Here is a 21,798-nt window from a genome sequence, read left to right on the forward strand (position 1 = left end):
GTATGGAAATCCATGCAAAATCAGGACAACAGAACATATAGAAAGAACTGCAATTTTGATCACTTTTAGGTATCTGTCAAAATGAACACAACTTTTGGCAAGTAAAGACTCAACAAGCTTAATTTAATGAATAGATAATACTCAATTGTAATTAACATGTGGGTGCTTATGTAAATGAATGCTACCAAAGTACTTGAAAAGTCCTGTTTTCTTAAGTGTTCTCCCAATAATCTTGTTTACGCCATTATCTGCTTTTCTACATACACTGAACAACTTCAGGGCAGATAATTCAGTTGAATTATCACAAATTCAAAATACGTGGAGACTAATTAGTAAGGTTTATAATGTATTAACATATATTTAGGTGGGAAAACGTAACTGACTTATTTTTACTGGCAGTTAACGTCCTTATTAACAGACAGTGTTCCAAACGAATTCTGCTCTGAACCATGAATGCTGTAAACAGCATTGCCAGGTAGACAGATTTCCTACTTTACAGTTTTTTTATTCTTGTTCTATAGAAATGTTATTAAATATACTGATCACCAATTATCTCTATTATCTATCATCTATCTATAGAATACTAAAGAACTCTGACATCTCTAGAAAAATGCTCTATAAGCACATGCCTTTGCAAGTGTATCAGGGAGTTTAACTTGAAAAAAGAAGAAATTTGGAAAGTATAGGGATGGGAAATCCAAGAGAAAAAAATTTTTTTGAGTCTCTCTAAATTGCTCTAGTTTATTTATTTATTCATCTCCTTTTTCTTTTTTTTTTATTGGTCACCCAAAGGAATGTTCTGGACTTAGCCCTCTTCCCTGTGGAACCTTCGCATCTATCCCTCAGGGTCCTCACTGAAATGCCACACCTTCCCACTAGGCTTTTTTTTTTTTTTGCCCAGGGCTATTGAAAATGACTCCTTTCTCATGAACCACAGAACACTGCTGGTCTGATCTGTTTGATACGTGGAGCACCTGGACTTGGGAGTATCTGTGTTTGGCTTCGTACATGCCCATCTATGGTGTGATACTTTCCTCTTTCTAACTAGACCATTGGCTCCTAATGCAGGGCCCAAGTTATCCATCCATCCTTCCATCCACTCACCCACCCATCCACCCACCCACCTACTCATGTATCTATGTGTATGTTTATACTGAACTCCACATAGCATCAACACAGACCATCTAGCCTGAGTGGGTTGTCAATATCACCTGATCAGTGAACTCATTTACACTTGCTTGAGAGGTCATGGCTGTGCCTTAAAAAAGCCCCTGGGCTTGGAGCCAGAAGAAAGGGTTTGAAAACTGGCTCTAGTGTTTAAAAATTGTATGAACTTGGACAAATGGTCCAGTTAATCTAATTCCTGGTTTTCTCATCTAAAAAATGAGATGGGTTTAACTAGGTGTTCTTTAAAGCTCATTCCAACACATAAAAGTTCTCTGGTTCCATCTCAGATTAAGAATCTAATTTCATTGTACAGACACTCACATCTTCTCCTTAAGTGTCTAAGTGACAAGTCCTTCAAGGTAGGGTCCCATTGTGTTAAGAATGGGTCACAGCATGCTTTCAGTGGCCCTGGAACTTATTTATTTCCAAATTCCCAGCAGGGCCTCTACTTGAAAGTTCTGCAAAACTGCCCTGGGGAGTTGCTTCCACTGCAGAATGGGAGGGATGTGCTGATAAGATCGGGGATGTGCTCACCAGCCAAGTTTGCTTGACAAGAGTGCTAGAATACCTTCTTACATTTTCCTTTTCATACATTATATATCTTGTTCTCAGAACCTCCTGAGGATAATAGACCACACTTGATCAGTAACTGACTTTACAGATGAGGAAACAAGAGCATGTCAAAGATATGTGACTCATGCTGGACCTTAGGGTGCTGTCTCCAGCTAGATGGGTCTTAGAGACAATCCAGTGAAGACCATGGGGAGTGGAGGTTACCGTAGCAGGGACAAGTACAGATTTTCCTTTTATTTTCTCCCCTCATTCTCCCTGGCCTCTGAATAGGTATACAGTGGCACTTCCTCACCTCCCCTGTGAAAAACTGTATCATCAACCAGTCAGTTAAGAGGTGAGGGACAGGTTGGGGTTAGGCAAATGCCAACTGAGTAAGCAGTCCCCTGAAAACAGGGTTTAGTGACAGTCATCCCAATAGTTCAGGGAGAAGATCCAGTTCAAATGTATCAATCTAGGCAGTTAGTCAATCAACAAATTCTGATCTAAATGCTGGGGGTGGAAGAATGGACACGATGTGGTCCCTGCCCTGAATAACGCACTGTTTAAATAGAGAAGAAGGACTGTCAATTTTGTTCCCGAACTCTTCATATGCTTTTATTATACCCACAGCACTGTTAAGTTAGTTTTGAAGCTAAAGGGAAATATTTTGTGAGGCTGTATTATAATTCCACCATATCTGGGGCACCTGGGTGGCGCAGTCGGTTAGGCGTCCGACTTCAGCCAGGTCACGATCTCGCGGTCCGTGAGTTCGAGCCCCGCGTCAGGCTCTGGGCTGATGGCTCAGAGCCTGGAGCCTGTTTCCGATTCTGTGTCTCCCTCTCTCTCTGCCCCTCCCCCGTTCATGCTCTGTCTCTCTCTGTCCCAAAAATAAATAAACGTTGAAAAAAAAAATTAAAAAAATATATATATATATAATTCCACCATATCTGCCTACCCGTCAGTAAGAATTCACCATAGTGACTCAACCGCTATATGCTTTGTGACACATGCTGTCAATATCTGTAGTGAATACAAAGTAACCATACATAAAGTCTTTCATTTTTCTCATTCTTTTCAATTTTTTTTCATGTTTATTTATTTTTGAGAGAGAGAGCGTGAGTGGAATAGGGGCAGAGAGAGAGGGAGACAGAATCCGAAGCAGGCTCCAGGCTCTGAGCTGTCAGCATAGAGCCTGATGCAGGGCTTGAACCCACGAACCACAAGATCATGACCTCAGCCGAAGTCGGATGCTTAACCAACTGAGCCCCACTCAGATGCCCCTCTTTTCTCAGTCTTTTTGACTAAAGGCAATTCAAAATGTAACTGCTCCAAAAATATCTTAAGCAGGAAAGATCCTCAGAATGGCTGTATAGCCACCCAAATGGCTGCTTGAAAACTCATACTCATTTGGGTATATAGTGCCAAGATACTTAGTGAAAATACATTATAACATATTTGATCTGTTACCAAACTCTAGAAATGAAATTCAAGATTTAAGAAAATCCCACTTATCAGAAAACTACTTGAACACTGGAAGCATATTTCCAGCACAACCTTATTTAGTAAAACCAGCCGCTTCTTCCCGCCACCTTACCTGTTGTACATATATACATGGACTCTGCTGGCCTGGAGGGCGGAGTCCAGGTGTTGTCGGAGAGCTTCCGTGGTCAGGACGTTAGCACCTTCTTCTTTCGGGGTCTGAATCATGAGCTGAGGATTAAACATAGCCTCCTCTCCAATCTTCTGGCGAGTATAGTTTAATTCGCGACTTACTCGTCCACCAACTGACAAACATGTACAGGTTTCAATTAGAACAGAAATATCCCCATGAATTCATGTTCTGTTATCTCACTAAGAGGTATAGGATACAGGATAAATTATCTCTGGTCATGAAAATGCAGGGCTGATGTTTGGGGGATAACGTTCACTTTATTATTACTGGCAATGTTCATTTCACCAATTAAAAAAAAACAACACGGAAAAAATACTAAGGCCATGAACAACTGTCCTGTCTGTTGCATATGCAAACCTAATGCATACGTGCTTTGTGCACCTTCTAACTAATGTGCCATATGTATAAAGGGGGAAGGGGAAGGAAAACTTGAGACACCTTTTCCTTGCAGACAAGACCAAATACCCCTGTTACAATTTCTTTCACTTGTGTAAACAATGTGCCCCGGCAGCACATTTCAAGATAAATGGCTTCAATTTACACTCTCCTCCTAAATAATCTAGTAAAGGTAACAAGGAAATGTTTCTCCCTGTTGAAAAAGAAACAAAGAAAGGTGGCAAATGTGTGCTCGGCAGAAAACTTGCCAGGAGAAGATAAATAATGTGATTTACATCAGATGTACTTGAGAGGAACCAAATGTCTCAGCTGTGGCCAGGACAGCCAGTCTCTGGATCCTGGCTCTATCAGACTCACCTGGTCAGCATCCGGAAACAAAGGTACCAGGTTCTGAGTTGCCTGTGAGCAGGCAGCCTGTGTTCCAGAAGCTCCCCAGGGATCCTGAACCTGCTGCAAGCCCAGAAGCCTTGCCCCAGTAGCACCGGGCTCTCCAGGAGGCTGGCCACAGTGGGGCATGCTACAGGTGAGGGCAACAAGGTACGCTTTTTGTTTTCTTTCTCAGGTCTTAGGTTATATTTCAACTATGGCTTTAGAATAAGCCAAGCTCAGAATGCTGGACCTGGCTGGGAGGTATGGGGGGGGGGGGGGGGTTGGGAGGGAGTGTCACTTCCCAACAGGGTAGGTGTGGGGGGATGCAGTTGGGAGTGCTCTGGAGAGCATGCTTTGATCCAATATGGTCACAGGGAAGGGGCTGTTCCAGAAAGGCCTGGGAAGGCAGGAGAGAGACAATCCTAGAGCAAGCAGCACCCCCTACCCTTCTCCCCCTCCCTACACACACACACACACACACACTCCAAGGCCAGCTGATGAGTCTGAACAGTGAGTCTGAAGAGTTCCTAAAGTCACTGGTAAGTTGCATGTTTACTGGGAAACAGGCCTTCAGCTACAGTGTAGAAAGAGCCTTCAGCAATCATGGTAAGCTTTCCCAAGAGGAGGAATCCTTTTTCTTCAAGTTTAGCATTCAAGGACATAAACATTTGGTTTGGGCAAGTAAGGAAGTACTGGGAACAGCGGGCTGTTTAGCTCTCTTGGCATATTTTATAAACAAGGGGGCAGGCTAAAAAGCAAATAATGCCCTCATTAGGAAAGCTAGTCCAGATTCACAGACTGGCAGGATCATGTGTGTGGGTCCACGCAGATGGCCAAGGCCACTGCGGAATACTGTGAGGTGAGGCCCAACATACTGTTGGGTGTGTCCAAGAGGAGAGAGGAGGGGGAGGATGAGGAAGAAGGAGCGGGGAGGGGCAAGGAGAAATGGGGAGGGGCAGAGGGAAGGATATTATCAGTTACAGAAAGTATTAAGATTCCTTGCGCAGAAAACTTTGACAAATGCCCTGGGGAATTGCCCAGGATACTGCAATCAATTTGAAGTTAAAGAAAGACCACAGGAAAACATAGGAAACTTGCAACAAAGGATAAATTTACATGAAGTCCTAGGCCTTTTCAGGATGCTCTTCTAAAGCTGCCTGCAGGCAGGGTCTGGCTCCTTCTGGCAGGAATCACAATGTATTATTTCAAGCAATTAACTAGAGAACTGAATTAGACTCAATCCACATTCTCTGGAGATAAAAAGGCTATTTGAGGCTAAAAAGCCAATTATTAGTCCAGAGGTCACTTCTGAAAAGCTACAGACTGCCATGCCAAGATCTCCAAATAGCCTTTTTGAAAAAAACCTCAACTCCTTCCTTTTTCCTGGCTATATTCCTGACATCAATACCCCACACCTATAAATCATCTATATTTCTACCAGCTCCTGAAGCATTGGCACAGCACACGATCCCTCATTCTGCTTACAAAGTCCTACTTCCTTTATGTTTCCTGACGCTTAGAGCTTCAGGTGAATTCAACCATGAGGTAAAAACAAACATCAACAGAGTGGGACCACAGACACTCCCTCCCACCTCTCCTGCTTTATAGCAGCTGCCTCTAACTATAACCGATAAGGTGAGGATCCAAGAGACGAGTGCACACAAAAATAGAGATCAAATGCAAGGTTCATGCTCCTGAAAAGAACTGTCTACATCTTCCAGACCAACCTCACATTCGAGCAATTATTTTATTACAGGGGTTTTCAAAAATGATGCTATTTCCTACAAGATATAAAACGTACCTCAAGGGCTTTATAGTGTCACTTTTTAGATGTTTTAAAATGTATATTTAAAGATGTATATTTTTTAATAAAGGTGTCTATCATGTCTCTGGAACTGAAAATATTTTTTTCTTCCTTCATTTCTTTGCTCTAGTGATAAATGTAATATTTTGCTAATGTGACAATCATTTTCAACCAAGACTCTCATCATAGGTAGACTGAGCAACTGGAGTTCAAAAACCCTGAATGGCCTCCAGCACCTATGCTGTATCCTACTTTTCAGCAGCGTTCAGTTCGGTTTTACATACGACATGGCCATATTTTATTTAACATTCCATCTATTATTTTTGCAAAACTATATGGTAACTTTTTAAAAAGTTTCATTGACATCCGCTTTACTTGACAAAGAGTCCTAACACTCACCCAGTGAGCATATGAAGGTGCCTGCTGTGTGCTACACAGTGGGGTGCTATGCGGGGTGAGACCGGTGCGTTCTCTGCTCCAAAAGGCTTGCTGGCCAGTGAAGCACACAAGCAGTAGACAAACAAATCAATAGGATAATCTCATGGGATGACAAGTGCCTTGGAGGCAACACAGATGGTAATGCCAGGATAGTTACTGGGTGGTGGGGAAGGGTTAAGCCCCCTTCAAATGGAGTAGCCCGGGGAGACCTAAATGGAAGTAACATTTAAGCTGACTTTGATGAGCTGGGGGGGACAGTGTCTGGGCAGAGGAACCAGCAACTGTTAAGCCCTCATGTCTGGCTTGCTGCAGGAAGAGAAAGGAGGCCAGTGTGGCTGGAGCTTGGTGAGACCATAATTATGTCATTCATTTGGTTGCACTGGTAGACTTAGCTCCTTCTCGGGTGTACCTGTGTCATAAGCTGCTCAGCGTTCGTATGGTCTTACATCAGTATTCACCCAAGGTGCTCTGGAACAAGCTACCAGAAACAGAAACCTCTCTGGACAGAGCAACTTTATGGACTCCCCTGATTTTTGCTACCCTAGCAAATGCCTATCCTAAATCACAACGGGGTGACAGCCCAAAGCTGTTCCTTTTCTTGTGAGTCTTCCTCATCACACATCAGCGTGATGCTCCATCAGCAGGAAGCCCCACAGACCCCATTTCAAGCGACTGAAGTTACAGGTGCAGTCTGGGGGAGATGGTTTTTCTCCCTTCTCTGTCCCATGTTGAAGGTCAAGGTCCTTTCTATTTAAAAAACAATCTGTTCATGAAATACTGCATAATTATTTCCGACTACTGAGCAGAATGAACCATACGATCCAGTATTTGTGATGTAGATGTATGAATGCTGACAGCCATGTGAACAGCCACTACTGCTGTGTGGTGGTTTATGGATAATATTTACCCATTTCCCTTTTTGAGGGTTATCACTATTTCTTAATTTTTCTGCAAAGAACCCATATAATTAAAGACTTCCATGTGACAAAAAGAGAAAAATAAGAAAGGTACTTGGTAGGGATCTGAATTAAAAAGCTCAACGCAAACAAAACAAAACATGCATATTCATTAAATTCTAAAGTCCTCTTATATTCTTTTCCTTCTTCCAAATGCAATAACTCTTAACAATAAAATAACAATCAAACTCTTTGAACAAGACTCATGAAAAATGTTGTCTCAGGATCCTGGGACACGAAATAGCCTTTTACATTTGTGTATGTTTTTCATCTGCAAACCCATTTCCCACTCATTCTTTACCTATTTATAAATATTTTGCTCAGTGCGGTGCTGTTCCCTCATCAAGCTTGGGCAAGCTGACTGGACAGTCAGGTGGTGGGAACCAGGACCAGAAAGGCAGCACTGAGATTTGGGATGAGTCCCTGTGACATAACTGGGCTTCAGTAACCTTCTCTATGAAATGGGATGAAAATGATACTACTAACCTCATAAATTGGTGTGAGTGTTAACAATGTGTTATGAAATTTCCCAAACCCTGAACTCATCCACTCATTCTGTTGCTTATTCATCACAGGGCATGTATCATCACTCTTATTTTACAGAAGAGGAAAAGTAGCTGCAATTGCCCAAGGTCCCCCAGCTGAGAGGAGGTGGAACCGACCCTCAACCCTAGTCCAACTGCCTGGAGAGAGCCTTGTGGCTTCTGAGCACTAGTTGAGGATATGAGTTTAGAAGTCCTGAATTCCATATACCAGACTGTGTCAAGCTCATAGCTAGAGCTTTTAGAATGCACCTGCACCAGAGTATTACACAGGACAACGATTGGCATTTTTGCTTAAAGGACAACACTGCTTCCCACAGTGTTTACTGCCACTGTGAGGAGATAGTTTTTTCAGTAGAACCTCATGGGTGGCAGTAACAGCCCCCCATTTTCCTTGGGGTCCCCAGAGGGGCCTGATTTGGAGGAGGGGGTTAGAGAGACTAGGGTACACAGCTTTAGGCCTCTTTACCTGCAAATTCTCCAGAAATCTGAGGCTTAAACCAATTCTTTGAAAGAGCTGGGGTAAAAAGCATCACTTCCCCAAAGAAGTTCTTGCTCAAGCTCTGCTGATCCTTTCCTCCCTAAATCAAACCATTATGGTTTTCCAAGGTGAAGAAGGGCCAGCACAGGTGAGAAACCATTCCACCCAGGGGTCCATACCTCTGGGCCAGTGCTGTTCCATTCCATGGTAGACAAGAGATGTTCCCCTCATGATGCTCTCCCACCTTGTACAATTCTTCAGCATGGCCCTTGCCCAGAGCTTAATAAACGGCTGCAGCATTCATGCACAAAACTTTTAGCAAAAGCTTATTGTGATCCACATAAAGGTGATCTGAGGGACCAAACGAAGTATTTTCCCCAGTAAATTCCAAGTCCTTTCAGGGAGGCACTGCCCGCTGCCCACTTATCTCGGCACACCAGGCGCATGCGCACACTCAGTGTGTCAGAGGAATAAATGAATGAACAGCCTCAATACAGAGCCTTGGGAACAGGCAGTCATCTGTATAAGATATTAATTCTCCCCAAAGCCTCAAAAAGTCAATCAGTCAAAACAAATGACCCTTTCAGCCTGAAAAGTACCCACTCAGAGTCCAATTAGGAAAATGGGGTCTGTGTATATGCAAGCGGAGCATTTGCATTTGATTAATCCCATGAATTATCTAACAGCCTCTAGAGAGATTTTTTTTTCTTCCCCTTTAGTTACTTCAGGTCCTTCTTTCAATGTTGCGATTAGTTATTGTGAGGGTGAAAAACTACAAATCTCCAAAGGGTGTAACTGCAAAATTATTAGCACCAGCTCGTTTTCTAAATTGAAAAAAATGAAGATTCCGTAATTTGGGCAATTGGCTGAAAACTCCTGAGCTGTGAGTTTTAGTCAGTCTTCCAGCCATCTCTTTTATTCATGACTAGCCAACTGCTGCTTAAGCTTCAGGGCTGTTTTTCTCCTCGTGGGATTGTGCCCTTGGGTGTTGCCATGGGAAAATGCTAGAATCAGATAGCCCAAAGAGAATTTGCCTTCATGAAGTGAGCCCAGTGAGTGAAAACCACAAAAACAAGACAAGAGCAGGACACATCCCCACACCTCCCCAGGGACAGCTTGAGGGGGGTGGTGGTGGTGAGGAGGGCGGAACGTGGTAGAAGGGGTAGCAGGCCTGAGCATGTGCCCACCACAAGCCCCCACACCAGCTGTTTGTGGTACCATCTGTTACCGCCCAGGCTGCTTCTCTGAATGGCTTTCCCTGGAGCTGCCCACTCACCCTGTCGGACACGATCAGGTCAGCCCAGCACTGTGCCCACACCGGACCTACTGCCTGCCACAGCTCCCCCCACCTGGTATTCTCTCCAGGGCCAGCACTCCCAAGATCACACTGCATCTGTTAGGAGACCCATTCTTCTTTGGTCACTTGCTGCTGTGGCAAATGAGGGCTGCGGTCAACCCCCCCTCCCCCGGCCCCACCCCCTCAAAGACAGGCCGAGTGAAGCCACAGCCTGTGGACTCAAGAATGTTCCTGGCTTCCGGCAGGCTGGAACGGGATGGAGATCTGCTCTATCCCTAACTGCACGCTTGCCCCACTGGGAACTGTCCCAGGCACTACCAAGATTCACCTGAGTGCTCCAGTCTATAAGCAAGTAGATGCAAACTCAAGTCCTGTCCTTTTGCAGGAGCTGAGCAAGCCTGGGAGGGTTCGACACAGAGCAGCATGCTCAGAGGCAAAGCTGGACCAAGAAGCAGAACCCAGGGACCAAAGACAGTGTTGTTATCCAGTTTTAAGTCCTTAGTTAAGGCCTCCTAAATTCTTCACTCAAAAAATAAAAACAGAACACAACACAACCACGACAAAAGCCAAGTGCCTGCCCGGGCTGCGGGCTCTCTACCCCAGCATTCGGGCTGCTGCATAACATTAACCCCAGCTCCCTTCTCTCAGCTTCTGTGGGGCTGACATCACCTCTCTGCTCTCAACAGTCTTCTTGCCATTATCCGGCCTGGGCCTCTTGGCACCGGCCTCCTACTTGAGCACGCACAGGGGAGAAGACAATGTGAGTCCCCACCTCCACAGGCAGGCTCCCAGGGCCCTGAGGAACATCACGCTGGCCTGCTTTATCTCCCACACCCTCCCTGGGGGCCACTTTCATGATTTTGTTGCCATCAGGATTAGCTGGATTAGGGACTGATGCATAAGGACCCCCTGGTGCCTCGAGGAAGTTTCATCACCAGGTCAGCATGGTGTGAACTATATTCTGTCACCACCACTGCTCCTTATAGCCACCAACTGAAAAAAAGGGGAGGGGACAGCAGAGAAAATGCATGAACTCGTCACAGCCATAAATTCCCCCATCATGCATTCCCAAGGGTGTGAACCATTCAAGACTGTCCTCCTTTCCAGCAAGAGCCCTACTGATTCTTTTCTTATCTATAAAGGATGTCATGGGTCTGATAGTGGCAGTGAAGTGGTGAGCAGAGCTGCCTCAGAAAAACAACACAAAGGAACTTCTAGTCCTTTGCTAAAACCAGTCAAGCAATTTGGGAAGAGAGTCTTGCTGTTGGAACCTTATATTACAGTCCTATCCCATGGGGTGGGGGTGGGGGAGGTAGGGGTGTTCCCATTTAATTTGAAGGAAAACAATGTGGGCAGGAGTGGGGGGGGGGGCGGTCAGCAAGAGGATGGAAAGAAACAGAACAACTCTTAACGCCTTGTAAAAATTCAGTGACTGAAACTTTTCCTCCCAGAAAAATCACTTGGTCCTTGTACCTCCCCAAACCCGCATCCTGGCTGCCGCTTACATGCACCCTGCATGAAGTAAACATGATTTGTAGAGAAAGCAACGGGATTTCTGCAAGTGTGTGCAAGGGTGTGTGTATGTGTGTGTTTTATAGAACAGTCCTTCTTGCACAGAACTGGGCTGTTCCATCAAAGCCGTATCTGTTATATTTCTGTCTTTCTCTTCTGTTTGGCGTATTCACCAACAAGAGAAAAGGAGGTAAGCTTTGGCGGCCCTGACCTGCAGCTGGAACACAATACTTTCGCACAGCCCTGCCGACCCCTGACATAAATTTTACACCGCAGCTGGCATTTACACACTCAGCATTACCATATGTATAGCTGCTCGGTGCTAATTATGCTAATCACCTGTCTAACTCGCTGCTGCGAAAAATGGTTGTATTTAGCAGTCCAGTGCCTACCAATGCAGCTTACTGTGTGGCTGAAATGTACATTCAGACGGCCCTGAATGGCAAGATTTTTCCACGTTGCTGGCTACATTCAGGCCTCAGAAAAATTTATTCAAGTCAACTGGTTTCGGTCCGCAACAAAAAAGTTACGAGAAAAAAGTGAGTGTGTTCTTGCCCTAACATTCTGGATCTGCTTGCAAGCAAAATGATAAATCAATTGGTGTGGGAAACAAAAAGGGAGAGAGATTTCTTTTGGGAGCCATGTGAAACTGTAGCCTATTTAAAAAAAAAAAAAAAAGAAAAAAAAAGGGTCATCCTATTCCCCAAATCTCTAGAAAGAGCAGTTAATAGATATTTAGCCCTAATCCCAATTCTCTCAAATTGCAAGCTTTGTTTGCAATTAAGCAACATATTAAACGTGCAATTTTTTTTTCTGGATCATGTGTAGCCTAAAATGATGGCATCATATTTATCATTTTTAAACTTAGTGCAACAATGTATGAACCTCATGGAGAAAAGTCAGGTAAGAGAAGAAATAATTTCTTAGGCAGCTAGGGAAAATTCTTTTGTTATTCTCTTAGAATGCTTTTATTTCAAAAGACATTGTGTGATATTTATGTCTATTTTGTGAAATTTCCTGGTTTCCCCACTAAAGGAGCAAAGGAAATCAGGGAATGGGGGTGGGGAGATGGGAGAGTTCAAAACAGAAAAAAAAAGTGCTGGAGGGAGGTGGGGGGAGAGCCAGAGTCAAGAAGCCTACATTTTCCTGAATCTCAAAACGCCTATTTCCCATCCCTGTTTCTAAAAGCAATTTTCTCAGATCACTCTACAGAATGGATTTCTAAAATCAGGATAATATTATCGCAGGTTGCAAGTTGTTTTAACAACTCCCCAAATTCAAACTGAAACCCCATTTCCTCCTAACTCCCAAAATACCTTCATATTAATGTTTAAACATCCTAAAGTTAGGGAGTCTAAGGACTGCTTAGTGTTAGATTATTTGGATGTACAGCTAATGCCTAGGCGTTCCAATTTCCTTGGGTTGCCCGAAGCACTGTAAAACGAGTTCTACTTGGAGGGGTGGCTCAAAGCGTCCAGTTACTTTCTTACCTCCAAACGAACATCATTAGTAGCTGCTTTACTGAAATCTAGGAACTGGGAGCAAACTGGAAGGCCATTTATTCTGCAACATAGATCTTGGGCTACCCCTCCCCCCCCCCCCCCCCCCCCCAGTGCTACAAAACACCAGAGAAGCTTTGTGATGATACCTCTTAGGTTTACACACAGAAGGTGCACCAAGCCAGGAGGCTTTCTTATACACGGGAGAGGGGGGTGAAAGAAGCTGGTCTCTCCCTGCCTTACTTCACTCACCTTTCAATTGAGCTCACAGCAGATGAAAAGGGTGATGCTCACAGATGCTGCTATGAAAACAACAGCTTTGTTCCTATCAGCCCCTCCCCATTCGGTTCAACATTTTATAAACTTATCTGACCCAATGAAGCAACATTATCCAAGCCACATCGTGCTCTCTTTGGCATCCCAATTCAAGCTGCTTTTCTTTGCCAGTAAAAAGTATTAATTCATCTAGGTTTTTGTACTTCCAAATCTTGACTCTGCAGCCAAAAACACAAACAACACGACCACAACTGTGCCACTGCAGAGGGCTTACCTCTCTTTCCCTCTCAATCTCTCGCTCTTCTTTAATAGGAGATGGACCACCCTGCCTCATGGCACAGAGCACTGTTTACATTGCAGTACTTGACTGTGTAATACATCTGGCATTTTTGGGCAGGATTCCTGAGCTAGGGGCCAGAAGCCCTTAAGCAATGATTTAAGGGGAAAAAAATCATGCACACTGACTTAACAAAGCCTACTTCCAGTTCCTTTTGCTTGCTTTTGTACGTGTTTCATCAATAACTGAAAACTATGTTGGCTGATAAATTGGGGAAACCTACTGCTTCTTTTCATTTATCCTAACGAGAATAAATCAAGCTTGTGCTGTGGTATGGAGACTTGCTTCTCACTAGCCTCACCTTCATAGCCAGTGGTGTTCTGGGACCCACATGCAGTGTGGACTATCTGGGTCAACTCACAACTGGGTTTCTAGAAATAGGGCCCTACATCCACATTATAAATCTCCCCAGCAACTAACTTGTCACTCATAAGCAGGTGCCTGACTGCCCACAAACGACACAGTTTCCCTAACACATGACAGCTGTTTTTCCAGCTATGCTCTGAACCCAAATACAACAAAATAGTCAGAGTCTTGAAAGGTTGTGGACAGGATGCATCTTTCCTAAAAATCTCTATGACAGTCAAGCAGTTTCCCAATGCAGCATTCTACTGTTTTGGAAGATGAAATTATTTGTGTCAAACCTAAAGATGCATACATGTAGGGAAACAAACTGCCATTTAAAGAAAAACACAATCCTAAATCCAGTTTAAGAGAAACAAATGTAATAAATAGGTCTTATGATGAAGGGCCCAAACTCAAAGTTCTAAAGCAAAGAACAAGTAATAAAAGTGCTTATATCCTGATGACCCTGATGGTACCTGTGTAGTCAGGGAAGCTTCCCACTAAGAAAATCCCAGGGAGCTTTCTCCGTATGAACTGCTGGAAGTGCCTTCATGAGCAAAACCCTCTGCTCTCTGGGACCTCTCATGTGGGATGGACCATCTAATGCTGCAGAGTCGGCCAAAGTTTGGATAAGGAAATCTGTCCTCTTCCATCTATGCCCAAGCACCATGTTCCTTTTGCCTTTGGTGAGAGTTCCATCCATGCAAAGCCTGAAGTATGGTGCCTGGGTTGGAATGTATTGGCTTACATTTCACTTACCATCTCAAGAAATGCTAAGGGGCCCAATTCTTCATACTCCATACAACACATTAAACACATGGGACCAAGACTTATTTAACACTCCATTTGTCAATGAATTCTAAGGCACTTCAAAAGTCCATAGGATGCCATGACTCTTCAACAGGGGAAGTACATCTTCTGCTGACAAGACCCAATCAGAGAGTGAGGTCCGGGTACCACCCGTTACCAAGACAAGAACCTCAAGGATGCAAATGGCAGCTTGGGATTTGGTATCTCCCACAGCTGGTTTGAAATAATACATGTTCTAATTCCCTCCTGTCAGTTTGTGATTAACCAGATTTACTACCATTTCAGATTTCACACTAGTAACTCCAGAGATCTACTGGGAAGAAATGATTAGGGCAGTTTAGGAGTCTGTGGGGGGAAAGAAGGGAGGGAGGGAGCAAAGGGGGGTTGGGAGAAGAGGTTCTGGGAGCCAGTGAGGGGCAAAGGAAATAGTGTTATAATAACAGAGTCACACAGGCATGGCGATTATTTAGGGATGTCTTTTTTTCAACATAGTATCACACTAGTGCTGAGTCAAATATTATACTTCTGCAAAACGGCCCCTATTAGATATGGTGTCCTTTAAAGTAAGTTTAGGGGCACCTGGGTGGCTCAGTCAGTTAAGCGGCCAACTTCAGCTCAGGTCATGATGTCACAGTTTGTGAGTTCGAGCCCCATGTCAGGCTCTTTGCTGACAGCTTGGAGACCGCTAAGGATTGTCTCCCTCCCTCTCTCTGCCCCTCCCCCACTTGCACTTGGTCTCTCTCTCTCTCTCTCTCTCTCTCTCTCAAAAATAAATAAAACATTTAAAAATTTTTTTAAGTATTTTAAAAACATTTCCATATTTGTTTTAAAAGCCAAAAAGACTTTTAAAATCAAACCCCCCTCCACCTCCCCACCTCCCACCCTCATAAAATAAGAGTACTTTTCTGGGGCTAAATCTGGGTGAACAGCTGGCATGGAGCTGGGTGGGGGGTGGTAAACCATGAAAGCAGCCCCTTCCGCTGCACAATTGTGACCCCCCAACATGAGAAGAAGGGCAGACAAGTTACAGCTTGGCCTGAGTGGACAGAGCTCTGGGGGTCATGGGGAGGTCAGCTTTGAAGGAGAAATCCCAATGAAATATAAACACAGCATTGTGGAAACCAGACAAATCTCCCATAGCTTGTCCAGCCAGCGTTAATCTCGCCATCAGCTGTGGTGCATAATCCAAACAAACGGATCCGGCGGTTCGTACATCTGGAAGCTGTCATCTTCTGGAGCCTCCAAGCGGCGGTCCGTGGATCTGAAACACCCCATTGCCCAACCTGGCTTCTACACTCCTTGGCAGGGTCAAGAGTGGCAGGCAGTAAAGAGACACGGAAGATTCCCAGAGTCAGTTGCCCTGGGGAGAAGGCACCTGAGGCTATTTGGTATTTTAAAGCAATTATTGTTGGATGTAAATTTTTCAGCTATTTTTCTCCTGATGTAAAAGAAAAACCACAATTCCTTACACCTGTATGTGTGCGCCTGCTATTGCAATCTAATCAATACCTAGCTAATAAACATATTCTTAATTTTTCAAAGTGCTTAGGGGACCAAGGAGAATATGCTGCATTTCATTAGGTCTTGTGTCCCTTGTTCCTTGTGAAATGCACCCAAACTGACAGCCCTGCAGAGCAGAAACTGGCAGTAAAATCAGAGCTCATATTGCCCATATGGGCTCAAGGTCTCAGCCCCTCACCATCCCTTTGGTTCTGCTGCAAAAGGGCACCCGGGGAAAAGCGGTTTGTCATAGGAACATCTGGAGGAGAGCTAGACCACCGAAGAGCTAATGTACTGAGCGGGCTTCCAAAAGGAGCTCTTATTTCAATTTGAACTAAGTTTAGTGGTGTCTTTTCCTGCTTTTTACAAAGTCACCTTCATGCTAAATAAAACCTTCATCCTACGCTTCTTGAAATGCAACAAGGTCTGTCTTCAAAATTAAGTTACCTGAAGAAAATCTATTCTAATATAAAGCTTTCTCTTCCTTGCATAGCTGGCCCCCACCCATACAGTGTCTTCCCCGCCTCCCTCCCTCTGTCAACTTGTCATGCATTTTATTTGATATTTAATGTAATTCTAAGAAAAACAAAAAACTTAAATTATTAGCATAAAAAATTAGTTACCTAGATCAGTAAATATGGAGATGGGGAGGGGACATTATCTTAAAGAAAAAAAAATTCCTTTGCATGTAAGGCAATGTATTTGCAGCCACAATGTCATCATAATAAAAGCCCTCCATTTGCACAGCATGAGTCTTCCAATTGGAATCTATTATCTAAACCAGTGCTTCTCAATTGGGGTGATTTTGTGCAGCTCCCCCCCCCCCCCCCACGCCACATTTAGCAATGACTGGAAACATCTTTGGTTGTCACAACTGGGAGGCTGCTACTGGCATCTAGTGGGTAGAGTTCAGAGATGCTGCTAAACATCCTGGGGTGCTTAGGGCAGCCCCCATAACACAGAATTATCCAGAAAAATGTCAAGAGAAAACTTGCTCTAAACTTAAAGAAAGGATGGTGAAGCTCATTTATCTCCTACAACTGCCTGAGTTCAAGCCAAGAACAATGAAACCATCATACCAGCAAGAAACAAACTTGAGAGCACTTAGAAGCATCAAGCAGGCATTAAGAACATCTTTTAAATTTTCCTTAACAACAACAAAAAAAAAATCAGAGTCACAACTTGTGCCTTCTTCCTTTGATGTTAATAACCAAACACAACACAATATGGATTCATTTCAAGGCTGTTATAACCCTTTGCAGTAAAGGACGCCAGGGGCTGGGCAAAGCTTGAGGGGAAAAACAAATCTCAAAGAGATAAATGAATGTTCTGCCACTGGAGAGTTGTGACAACAAACTTGCATCTGAGAGAGGGTTGGAGTGGGGGGTAGTAGCTATTAAGGGAGACAGGAAGATATGGGTGCTAAGCAAAAAAGGAAAAGCCAACAGAGAAATGGGCAAGATTAAAAATAAAGTAGGGGCACCTGGGTGGCGCAGTCGGTTAAGCGTCCGACTTCAGCCAGGTCACGATCTCGCGGTCCGTGGGTTCGAGCCCCGCGTCAGGCTCTGGGCTGATGGCTCAGAGCCTGGAGCCTGTTTCCGATTCTGTGTCTCCCTCTCTCTCTGCCCCTCCCCCGTTCATGCTCTGTCTCTCTCTGTCCCAAAAATAAATAAACGTTGAAAAAAAAAAATTAAAAAAAAAAAAATAAAAATAAAGTATTTCCCTTCTGTGCCCAGAGAGAAATCCAGCTGAAGCACTCCAGTCCCGGGGAGGGCACTAGAGGCCAAATATGCTAGTACAGATAATGAGACAGGCAAAGAATGACTAAAAGGAAGAGCTGGTAGCCCCTCAGCCGAATGCCCTGCACACAGCAGAAACCATTCTGCCATGCAGCTGGGCCTTCCAGGCCCCAAGGCTCCCCGCCTCAGACAGGATGTCCCAACTGGAGTCAAGCACTTGGGAGTTCTCCTGGAGGCCACACCCCCAGCCTCTGAGCCTTTGCAGGAGCTGTTCCTCTGTTCTGGAATGCCCCAGCAGCACCCCCACCTCTCCAGCCCCTGTGCCTGGCTCAGACCCCTGTCCTAGTGCCAGTGGTCTATGTGCCTGCTGGGTGGAGGTCCTGAGGGCAGGGGCTGTGGCCTTTCACTAACATCTCTCTGGAGCCTCATGCAATGCGTGGCACAGAGCAGCCATGGAGAACATGTGCTGAATATTTTTATTTATTTAAAAAGTTAAAAAAAATTTTTTAAAAATAAATATTGACAGAGAGAGACAGAGCATGTGCGGGGGAGAGGCAGAGAGAGAGGGAGACACAGAATCCGAAACAGGCTCCAGGCTCTGAGTTGTCAGCACAAAGCCTGATTCGGAGCTCGAACTCACAGACTGTGAGATCATGACCTGAGCCGAAGTTGGGCACTCAACCGACTGAGCCACCCAGGCACCCCTAAAAAATTTTTTTTAAATGTTTGTTTATTTGCGGGGGAGGAGAGGAGCGACAGAGAGACGGAGACACAAAATCTGAGGCAGGCTCCAGGCTCTGAGCTGTCAGCACAGAGTCCAATGCAGGGCTCAAACTCACAAGCGGTGAGATCATGACCTGAGCCAAAGTTAGACTCTCAACTGTCTGAGCCACCCAGGTGCCCCGAATATTTTTATTTTTAAATAACAATTAGTCTCTCCCGGACCTTGCCACCACTGGCATGTGCTTCAGTAACAGCAGATGTCCACAACATCATTCCACATATTCTTTTACTAAACCTCATGACTCTATTCACAAGTGAGCTAAATTTGGTATTTCTGACTTGCAAATACTCTAACCCTGAGACCTAAGCTAACATCTAATGTATGTTGAGTTTCTTAAAAGAAACTGGTTGCTGTTACAATGATGACAGCAATCGTTGTACGAACATTTTAACAAGAGAATCAAAAAATTCTTATCACCAATGAGATAAAAATAGGACAGAATCTTACTTATCTAGCTTATATTGGTCTGCACATTGTGGCCAATGTATTCAAACTGTCCTTATAAAGCCACATTTCCCCAGCATGTTAAAAGCATGAAAGTCAAATCAGTGAAGTAGCCTATAAGTGGATCCCTTTCATTTGCCGACAATATTAAAAAGATAACAATTATCTTGGCAGATACAAAGATAGATGTAGTAAGTCTATGTGTACACACAAATACAAATATAAGTGGAGATATATGAACAACACAGGTTTGAACTGTGCAGGTCTACTTATATGCAGATTTTTTCGGGATATAAATACTCTACCATATCTATATATTTTCTTCCTCTTGATTTTTGTAATAACATTTTCTTTTCTCTAACTTATTTTATTGTAAGAATACAGCAAATGATGTGTGTAACATTCAAAATATGTGTTGATTGACTATTTATGTTATTAGTAAGGCTTCCAGTCAACACAGGCTGTTAGTAGTTAAGTTTTTGAAGAGTCAAAGTTATACACGGATTTTTAATTGTGGAGGGGTTGGCGCACCTAACCCCACATATTGTGCAGGAATCACCTGGTATATAATATGTATTCGTGTGTAGGTATGTAGATATATGTATCTCTAGTTGCCTTTGTATATTTATCTATGTAGTGTGTGTGGTAGGTCATATTTTTAAATATCACAAGGGAAATAGCATTTTTCCAAGCTGTCCCTCAGCATTCCCCTCCCCTTAAAATCTCTTATGCTTTCTCAGTCTGTTGCTTTTTAACTAGGGAAATACGCAATCTCTATTCATTTGGTTTATTTAGAGTAGTAAGCACCCATGTTTATGTTCAGAACATTTACAGTCTCCATTAAGAAAACAACCATCTAACAGACTTCTTGTGCTGATAGTGATGAAGAATTTATCAAAGAGATTAAAGTACAAATTAACCTAAATTCTGAGTTGCTGCTCATTTTAATCTGCTACAGTGTAGGACAGCAGGAAATTCCAACTCCTGAAAACAAATGCTTACACTATTTATTGCTGATATGAACACCAAGCTCACTACATCATAAACAAGACCTCCTCACTGTTACCTCTTCTTTGAATTTATGTTAAAATTATAAGATGGTATGGTGGCCTCATGGGATCCCTGGTAGGGTGTACTCGCATTTATGAAACTATTGCTTCTTCTACCGGGAAGAATCTAATGCCCAATGAATGAATGAATGAATGAATGAGTGATGACAAATCAAGAAATCAAGAGGCCAAGTTGACTTAAATCATTAGTAGGCAAAGTGGACATTTTGCCATTGTAAAATGGAACAAGAATTCAGCTATTACATGCAGAAATACCACATACACTATCATGTTATAAAAATAAATATAATAGATGGCTACTTTATTGAGTTGTAAGGCATGTGATAATAGATAATAAACAGTAATGGCAGTTGCTCAACAAGTGATAGCATTAAGTAAAATAACATTTGCTTAAAGAACTTGTGAGCCACGCTGAAAATACCAAAACTCAGAGGCCCAAAGTTGGCAAACTGAGTCATGAGTGTCTGAGGTATCACGCCTTAATACTCTCTCACTAAGCGGCAGCTCAGAGAGACTGCCCCTAATCATGTTCCTCCTTCTTTCAGGACTTGAAATGAAGTGTGTAATGCAGAAACACAGTTGCTTCCAGAAATATACAATGTTAAGAAAATAAATAGCATCACTTCTCTTTACATGTATTAAAGGTCTACCTAAAAGTCTTGCTCAAAACAGCAAAAAATTATCTTTTGTCATCATCACTGATACTTAGCAAATTCATTGGTCTTAGTGGTGCAGTGTGAACATATGGACAGAGCCGGGAGGCCCCTCTGCTCATCCCTTGTTTCGTCCAGCTCCCCACAGCCTAGCCAATCACATCATTTCTGAACTACAGCCCTGCGCTCCAGGGCACACATGAGCCATGGCACCCTATTCCCACTACACTAGGGGCCTCCACTCACTTGGGCTTTGCTTGACCCCCTTTCTGAGCTCTTGTGCAGAACTCCCTCTCTCCTCTCTCTCTCCAGGTCACCCTAATTTGCCTCACTTCTGCAGAAGCTTTTTTTCCCCATTTGACTTTCATGGCCCACTTCAACCGTGAGCTCAAATTTACTGCAAGCCCATTCAACTCTAGTATTTTGTAAGTGAGTGGATTTGTGCACAGAGAGTGTCTCACAGACTTCAGTGACCCTTACAGTACCTAACACGTGCTGGGGACATTATTGGTGCTCAGTAAGCTTGGTGTTAAGATATCATAGGTGTTCAATAAAACCCTTCTTTTATCTACCAATGATGCTGAAGTGCTCAACTGAGGTAAATTACCCCATGGATTCAATCCAAAGAATACTTTTGTATTAATTATCAAGCTACTTAAAGCAAGAATGTTTTCCTTCCTTAATTATTTGGACTATTATTTTAATTGTCACTTCTCAATTAAAGACTCCACCATATGCTTGCAACACAGAGAGCTGAATCTTCATAAACAAGGCATAGTTAACAAAATATTCTCCAAGGTTAGTTCTCAGCATCCTAAAAGGAATCATTCACGTAATTACACATATAACTCTTAGGCTTCCAAATTTTGGGTTAGGTAGCTTTCCCTAGGAATGCTCAAGATATTGTTTTGAAAAATCTGCATAATTACCTCAATCGTTCCTTCCCATCCTATTGTCAGAGATATCCAAGGCAGTGTTTAGGGGTTAAATGTTTCCAATAGCAAATCTGTTACTTTCCAGAAAATAATTAAAAAACCACCACCAATAACATCCCCCCCCCACCCGAAACAAAAAAGCCGTGCGACCAAAAGAATGTAAAATGTTTCGGGGGGGGGGAAGATCTATTTTAAATTTACAACTGCTTAAAAAAAAACA

At 43.4% G+C, this 21,798-nt stretch overlaps 1 protein-coding gene across 5 annotated transcripts in view; it reads right to left on the bottom strand.

The window, feature by feature from the left end:
* PTCH1 (patched 1) overlaps positions 1 to 21,798 on the bottom strand; it is a 72,181-nt gene that overhangs the window by 39,162 nt on the left and 11,221 nt on the right. For all 5 annotated transcript variants that reach the window (XM_086685166.1, XM_086685165.1, XM_086685164.1 and 2 more), the window contains one exon: positions 3,314 to 3,503. In XM_086685166.1, coding sequence (XP_086541292.1) covers positions 3,314 to 3,503 — 190 coding nt within the window. The remainder of the gene's footprint in view (positions 1 to 3,313; positions 3,504 to 21,798) is intronic.

This window comes from Puma concolor, chromosome D4 (assembly GCF_028749965.1).
Source record: "Puma concolor isolate L17-30 chromosome D4, mPumCon1.1.hap2, whole genome shotgun sequence".
Classification (NCBI taxonomy): Eukaryota; Metazoa; Chordata; class Mammalia; order Carnivora; family Felidae; genus Puma; species Puma concolor.